This window comes from Mastomys coucha, unplaced genomic scaffold (genome assembly GCF_008632895.1).
Source record: "Mastomys coucha isolate ucsf_1 unplaced genomic scaffold, UCSF_Mcou_1 pScaffold21, whole genome shotgun sequence".
In the NCBI taxonomy this organism is placed as follows: domain Eukaryota; kingdom Metazoa; phylum Chordata; class Mammalia; order Rodentia; family Muridae; genus Mastomys; species Mastomys coucha.
The window spans coordinates 72199671-72207754 of record NW_022196904.1 but is presented as its reverse complement, the minus strand read 5'-3'; the positions used below and the strand labels follow the sequence as shown (position 1 = coordinate 72207754).

General features: G+C 46.6%; 1 protein-coding gene across 5 annotated transcripts in view; it reads right to left on the bottom strand.

The window, feature by feature from the left end:
- Positions 1-7859, bottom strand: part of Sh3gl3 (SH3 domain containing GRB2 like 3, endophilin A3) — a 124960-nt gene extending 117101 nt beyond the window's left edge. For 2 of the 5 annotated variants that reach the window (XR_004123200.1, XM_031387204.1), the window contains exon 1: positions 7639-7843. Coding sequence is in view for 3 of the 5 variants with exons in the window: in XM_031387204.1 (XP_031243064.1) it covers positions 7639-7683 (45 nt within the window). In the remaining 2 variants the exon portion in view is untranslated. Of the gene's footprint in view, positions 1-7342; positions 7494-7638 lie in introns of those variants that run through there. The other 3 variants (XM_031387202.1, XM_031387205.1, XM_031387203.1) reach the window with 2 other exon arrangements.
- Between the last annotated feature and the right edge of the window lie 225 nt (positions 7860-8084).

The window sequence follows — 8084 nt, the reverse complement described above, 5'->3', positions numbered from 1 at the left end:
AAAAAATTGCTTCTCGTCTTGAGCTTTTTAAATGACTTTTGATGGTTAAAGAACAAATTATAACAGTGCTTCATGTGTTCCACTTGAATAGAAGGGGTGTAATTAATGTAATAATACTGTAAATCAGGAAGAGATGGGAAATAAAGGGAAGTAAGTTTCTATATTCACTTTAACTGTTAAAATGACAATATTGGTATACTGTGATAGTTGTTTACCTTTAGAATAGCCATTACAATCTATACAAAAATATCCACATGAAAACACCACAAAGAATTCAAATAAACTTTAACACAGAGAAAGGTGAAGTAAAAAAGAAAAGAAATTCAAAACAGAGTCAACAAATAAAAATAAGTAAAATGGCAACCTTTAGCCAAAACATGTAAAAAACTACATTAAATGTAAATGGCCTAAATTTAACACTTAAAGAGCAGACTGGAAGAAGGGATTAATGAAGCATGGCAGTTAGGATTTGAATCTGAATGTTCCCCTCAGTTTTGAATACTTTACCCCAAAATTGCAGTGTTGTTTGGAATGCTATGGCAACTTTAGGAGGTCAGGCCAGGCTGATAGAAATGGGTCACTGGGGGCTTTTGTCTTTGAAAGTGCCATTCATCTTGGGTTCGGGACCTGCTCCTAGCTAGCACCATGTGAGTGTCTGCCTTCCACTGCTCCTACCACTATAGAAGGAACCATTCCTACCACCATGCTCTTCCCCTATGACGAACTGAACTCTCTCTGAAACTGTGAGCCAAAGATTAACCTTTCCTTCCTTGAATAGTCTCTACTGGGTATTTTGTCAGCGCAAAACAACCAACACAAAATCTGACTGCACTTTGACCAAGCAACATACTTCAAATATTGGACTATAGTCAGGCTGAAATCAAACCAAAGCTGATTAGCTAAATTAATATCAGACAGACATAAGAGCAAAGAAATTACCAGAGTGAAAACTGACATTTTAAATTTGCTTTATTTTTATATTCATATAGAAGCCAATGAAGACATGTCACTAGACTAACATGGCCTTAAAGACATTTTTGTTATAGTATATATTAACTGAACATATTCATGGAGTTTTTATGGTATTTCAACAGATACAGCATGAACTTGCTTTTCTATTTCACTTAACAAAATATGCTGCAGTTATGTCTTTTTTATATATATACAGTTAACAGGATTTTATTTCTTTGTGGCTGTGAAATAATCCATTGTGTGTCACACTTTCTTTATCCATCCACCCACTGAAAAGCACCTAGGTTGATTCTGCAGCTCTTATGACTAATGCCACAATAAGCACAGATGTGCAGGTTGCTCTTCGGCTCTTAAGTGAGTTATATGCCTAGAAGGGGACTAGCTGGATAACACAGAGTTCCACACTGTTCTATTCCCATCAACAACAGATAACTTCCTGTCTTCTCCAGCTTTTTTAATCTTTTGCTTTCTTGAGCTGTATCTTTGGAAGAGCATCCTGGCACTGTGAATGAACAGATGTGTGTAGGAGGGCAGATACAGAGGTCTAACGATGTGTTAGGAAGCTAGTGCAGCCATGGGGTTGGGGGGTAGGGAAAGTGACCAAAGCAGATCAGCCGATCAGCATCAGCAGTGATGAAGAACAGCCATTAAACTGAGGATACATGTTCAGAGCAAAGCCAGAAGGAAGAGCACACCAATAAACTCATGTGATGCATTTCACTTTGTTTTACTTAAGAGACCAAGCAGACGTCTGAGATCACCAGTAGAGAAATGCAAGAAGACACAGACAAAAGCTCCCATTTGCCCATCTCAACTCTAATATCCGAGAGGAAAGGTAGCACTGATTTATGTCTAAACCAAAAATACCATGTTGCGATTCATCAGAGGACATACTGTATTTAAATGTGGGCAAGCTTCCTTGAAGGAGTCCAAGTCTAGAAACAGGAGCCGGAGCACAGGAGCATATCGACTGTGCAGTCGAGGGATGGAGAGCTATTAAAGGAGACTAGAGGAGCAGCTAGCTGATTGAACTTGGAGAAACTCTGGCAGGTGCTATCCTTAGGCAACTGGTCAAATGCTGCAGAGTTCCAGTGTGCAAGTGGCTATCAGACTAAAGGACACTTAAGACCAAAACACACATGACCTCAAAGCACAGGAGAAGACTCGGTTGGAATGGGCTGAAAAGAAACTGTGTGGCAGAATCTAAGAGAGAGGGTACAAAGAGAGGTGAGGGAGGGGCTCGGCCAAAGCAGGATTTTTCTCTTTTTTTTTTTTTTGAGAGAGGAGAACTCATATCTACATGTTGATAAGAATGACTCAAGAGAAAAGAAATGTGGAAATGCAGCTACAGGACCAAAGCCCCTTCAACAATGAAAATGACAGGTTTTGGAAGCACTGTGGAGCAACTAGCCACCTGTATTTTGTTCCTGGTTACACCAAGAGAAGCAGAAAAACACCCACACATAAGCAAACAGGACCTCTGGACTACTGAAGCGTGGCCCAGAGCAGAGACACGAATGAGGAGCTATGACTCACATATCAGATTCACCAGGGAGGACCCAAGTCACAGAGCCTGAAACAGCCACAGCTCTGCTACGGACGATGGACGACATGGCAGAGAGCAATCTTGGAAAGCAACAAGAGTCATTACTGAAGAAGGGGTCTTCTGGGGCCATGCAAGATGGTGTATGCCTATAATCCCAGCACTATGGAGGTGAGGGTCAGAAGTTCAAGGTCATCCTCACCTATATAAAGACTTAGGGACCACACTGGATTGCATGAAACTGAAAAGGAAAGAGAATGGGGAGCTGTGTGAAAGACACCACCATGAGCGGCCTGAAGGCCTGAGGGCACAGCAGTCTGCCTGTGAGGAGCTGGGCAGCTACAAAGGAAGGGCCAATGAGAGGCTGCTTCAGAGGGGCACTGGACCAGCAGGAGTCTAGCAGCAGCTCCAGGATGAAGCGCTCCCAACGTGGCACTTCCAGGTGTCAGGAATGCTGAGGTGCACACAGTCTAATTGCCCACACTCTGCTGAGTTCCAACATCCACAATATGTTTGCCTGACACTCATCTCAATAAAGTATTGTATCCATTCTGTCTACTAACGACTTTATTTTCTGGGCCATCATGTCCCCACATGGCACACACCCCTCCACATACTTAGTGTTGGAAAATATGCATTCAATGTACTTAATAAAGCTAAAAAGCTCATCTAACCAGGGAGAAACTCTGATTTCCAGTGTGCCTTAAAGTTAAATCCCAAAGGACACCCTGGGTTATATTTTTACTTCATAGAAGAAAATGTAAAAAAAAAAAAAGTTTGAGTTATATTGGATCTTTCAATTATTTAAAAAAAAAAAACTCCTAATCAATTTGGTTTGGACATCTACACTAGGACCCCGGCTTTTAAAGCAAAGTCCTCAGATTTATGGATTAATTTGTCAAACGGTCTGTGTGAAAAGACAGTAAGACTGTTTTATCTTCAATATATTTTCCAATGTATCTAAGAGACAAAAATAAATCATTATGGATTTTGCAAAGTGCATTTTTATATTTTTCTCTAATGAGAAAGTGAAACAAAAGACATTCATTGTCTCCCTTGAAAATCTCATCACTCACCAGGGCCATCGTCCCCTGAAGCATCTGCCCATAAATGGCCAGCCTGCACAGGCAGTGTCTGCAGGGGGATATGTCAGGGACAGATGGACCCTTATGGACCCTCAGCCTTTTTGAACTTGATGCATTAAAAGAGAAAGAATAAGGTACCAAAAAAGCTAACTTAAGGGCTTCCTCATCTCCTACTATGGTGTTAGGTCCACATAAAAGCACAAAGAAGTAAATTCAACATGGGGCCTACAAGGCTCAGGAGAGGGAGAGACAAGAAATGATAACTGGTTCCTGGACTTTCATGGGACTATGACTCAAGCCCCTAGGAGGTCAGAAGGTCCTGGAATGAAAAGAATATGTCTGTTAGTAGAGCAACCAGGCCTGAACACCCATCAACAGTAGGGGCTGGGCCTCCCTCATCTCCAGTGACTGTGTCAAGAGAAGGTACTATGAAATAAGCAGGGCCAGTGTGATTCAGTGAACAACCGCACAGATGCACTACCAGAGCATATCTTTATTGCTCATGTGTTGTACTTAGCAAGAAGCCACAATGGCAGCTCCGAACTCTTCGCATTTCCTTGCACCAGCTCCACTCACATCCCTGCAGCAGAACAACTGGTTCTATTTAAAACTTCAGTGAAGAGTTTTAAAAGTGTTTAGTGACAAACTCAAGAAACCTGGCACAATGAGGCATCATCTCCAGGGCTGACAGCTCATCTTCTGGGAAGCGAAGGGCTCTCTGTTCCTCAATGACAGAGAAAGGATTAGGAAATGAGGAGCAGGGAGCCGGGGCATTCAATCATTGTACCCTGCCATGGTCCAGACTCCCCTACTTGTAAAAGGTCCCTATTGTCTTTGTCTTTCTCTGAAACATTTTAAGTAAATTTAAGAATTTCAGAACTGAGGTACAAACACACACAGTCTAGACAGATGGATGGTCTCTCTCCTTTATGCATGTGTGTACATGCTTGTGTGTGCATGTGTGGGTACGTGTATGCATGTGTGTGTGTGTATGTGTGTGTGCAAGTGTACATACAATGCAGCTTATTTAATGTGTACAATCAAGGAACTGGAGAGATGGTTCTATGATTAAAAATCTCTCTGCTCTTCTAGTGCAGTGGGCACAGTACATACAGTGCTCAGTCCTTAGTAATCACACTGGATGGTTCACAACCACCTAGAATCCTACCTAACTCCAGGGGATCCAATGCTCCCTTCTGGCCTCCTCAGGCACCCACACACTACATAGCGGGCTCGCACGCGCGCACGTGCGCGCGCGCACACACACACACACACACACACACACAGCTTTTAAAAATTAAAAGCACACAGTCCAATGTTTTTTAGTACACTCAAGAGTTTTGCAGACATTGCACGATCAAGTTTATCACAGGGACCTGACCTCTGAATCCTCTCGTTCATCATGCAGAGAGAAAGCCAAGGAGGCCCAGTTGCTTTAAGTCACATTTCCAAGGTTGCAGAACTGATCATGGCAAGGAGCCAGCCTTGAATCCCTGGGAATTATTAGCCACTGATGTCATTCGGGACTCCCTTTCCCTGCCCCGGGAAAGCTCCAAGTGAATTAAAGCCCGCTGTGAAAATGCTGTTTGAGAACATCTGGGATTTTTTATTACTCTGCTCCCTTGTATTAAATTAAACAAAACCTAATTTCTCCAAACTGGTTGTACTGCATAACTTCTAAGAAAGACTTGTAGAGGTCTGAGAGTGGAGATGCCGCTCAGACCAGAGAGTGCTTGCCGAGCATGTGCGAAGCCCTGGGTCCAGTCCTCAGCACAGCCTAAACTGTGCAAACTGCTCCTGCTTACCATCATGCTTGGCTGTGGAGCTGGCCTGGAGCTAGACTGGGCTATATAAGACCTGGAAGTGGGAGAGAGAAGAGCGGGGAGTATGGAAATATATAGAACAGGTTTGAAACTTTTCTGTCGGGTACTTTAACCACACAATGTTGGTAAGTCCAGAGAGTATGTAATTTCTTCATTCTTTTCAAATGAAGTATGGATGACTTCAGAGGTAGGAAGGAAAGGTTTAGAGCCTAGGTAGGAACACACCCGCCCCAAGGACAATGATGATCCCTGGAAGGTCTCCTGGTAGTTTGATTTGGTTGGTTATAAAGAATAGAACCAAGCCTCTTGTCACAGTGTTATTTCCCCAACTCCAATAACATCCAAGGATTTCAACCGCTACTTTGCTCTATGGTCAGAAGCCATCCTGAAGGGCCTAAGGGCTCAGTCTGGGTGATCACAGACTGCTCCTCTAAAGTCTATATCCAAGAAGTGGTGTGTGTGTGTGTGTGTGTGTGTGTGTGTGTGTGTGTGTGTGTGTGTGTGAGTGCACGCGCACATGTGTAAAACCAAGGGCGTCGTTTCCTGCTGGAGCTGAGCAAGACAATGTCACAAGCATGGCAGGCAGTTACTCAAGCATGGCCTTGCCCACAGACACTCTGGGTCTCCTGGCATTACCAAAGAAGCAGATGCTGACAGCTGACCCACCCTCTGTATGACTCGACTCCCCCCTCAACCCCCACCATGATCTTGTGAGAGCAGTTATTCCTTCTGAACCTCACTACTGTCCATTTATTACACATACATTTATGGAGTACTCAGTGCTCAGCAAGCACTGGGCTAAGCACTGTCCAAATGTGGCCAGCGCCTGGGGTGAGTGTAGCGCCCCCTAGAGTTTCTCTTTATATACTACTGTGTGTGACTCCACTAGCCTCAGCTCTCCCTTTTGAAAATGTCCATTTTAATTAGAATTTCCCCCAAATCACTACTTGCACACTCCAGAGTAGGATATGCCAATGGCCCAAAGGCCAATGACAACTGAAATACCCCACAGACTTGTGTAAGTACTTTAGATCCAACAGCAAATCCACCATCCCTGCTCTCACCCAGCATGCCCCTCCTCCAGGATTCCTATCACCCTGAATAGCATCACTGTCCGCCCTGCGTCCCCTACTGAGAACAGCATCACTTAGTTTCCTTGTGGACCAGCTGTGACTGAGGGAGTAGCAGTGTCTTTCCGCCTGGAATAGAAAAAAAGAATTTTCTAAGGCCAGCTGCAATCTCAAGATCGGTATGAGGGAAAAGCATGAGTGGGGCATCGCCACCGATGCGGACTCCAGATGCAATCTGTCCACCTGGGTTATAGCAAAACTGAGGCTGGGAAGGAAATGGGGGCAGGGCAACAATTCCGCAGGTGCCGGTGAACAGGTTTTACAACATAGGCTCTACCATTGCTGTAAGAGTATAATGTTAGAAAGCAAATTTACTTGTGATACATACACACACACACACACACACACACACACACTTACTTTCCTGTGTCTCTGTTTCCAGCTTCCTCTGCTCAGAAAGCCCTCCTTCTCCTATAATAGTCCATAGCCACGATCTTTATCAAGCTTAATCCCCAAATGCCCTGTCTTCACCTCCTGGAAGCTTCCCATGAAGACCCTACTGAGTCACCTGCCATCCTCTTCCGCGGAGGCGTGTCTAGTTCGGTTTGTTTACGTGTGTGTTTTGGGTCTCCTCGTCACACTATCTCTTTGAGAGCAAGAGCCTGTAGCCAACCTCGAACCAACCCAATGAAGACGGCCGGCAAGGGAAGGACTAGAGCGATGATCCCCAACCCCGGCAAAGCCAAACTGCGAGGCCCCAGCCATGGGGCAAGAACAGTGTCCTGGGGGCGGGGGATGGGGGGGTCCCAACGGACAGACTGGAGATTCCGGGGCAGGAGGGAGGCCTACCACGGTCTTGGTCCCGAAGGCTCTCCTTCGGACGCTCATCCCCAAGCCCAACACCTCCGATCCCTTGCCAGCCGAACTGCTCAGATTTACAACCGCCAGGGCGCAGCGGGAGACCCGAGACTCGGGGGAGGAGGCACTAACACGCGCAGCCCAGAGCGCGCGACCGCTACCCGCCCCCGCGCCTTCCTAGGCGACCAGAAACCCAGCCCGAAGGAGGCCGACGGAGACCCCGAGTCCATGGCCCGCAACCCCTAGCGGACGTCGCCTCCAAAAACCCCTCGCGCGCGCCTCCCTACCTGGCTGGCTTTGTGGAACTGCTTCTTGAGCCCAGCCACCGACATCGCGGCGGCGCCCCGCCCGGGGGTGGTCTCGGGGCTCCGTCGGGCCACGCGGCCGCGACGCTGAGCGGAGCGGGCACCCCGGGCGGTCCCCGCGCGCCCCACGGCCACGGCCACGGCCACGGCGCTGTCACACTGGCACACACGCGCGCGCGCAGATAGCAACACCGTGTTTCGAGGCCCCAACGCAGCCCATTGGTCGAGCCTCGGCAGCATGCAAATGAGGCTGCTGGGACCGCCCACGCTTCATTGTTGCGTGGCGACCAGGAGCTCTTGAGACAGCAAGAGGACCAGTGGAAGAACTGGCCGTGGGATGTCCCTGGGATGTGGAGAGCCTCTCAGGACTTCTTTTGGACGGCTTAGGATGCAACTGGCTCCGCGATTTTTCTGAACGCGAGGTCTCT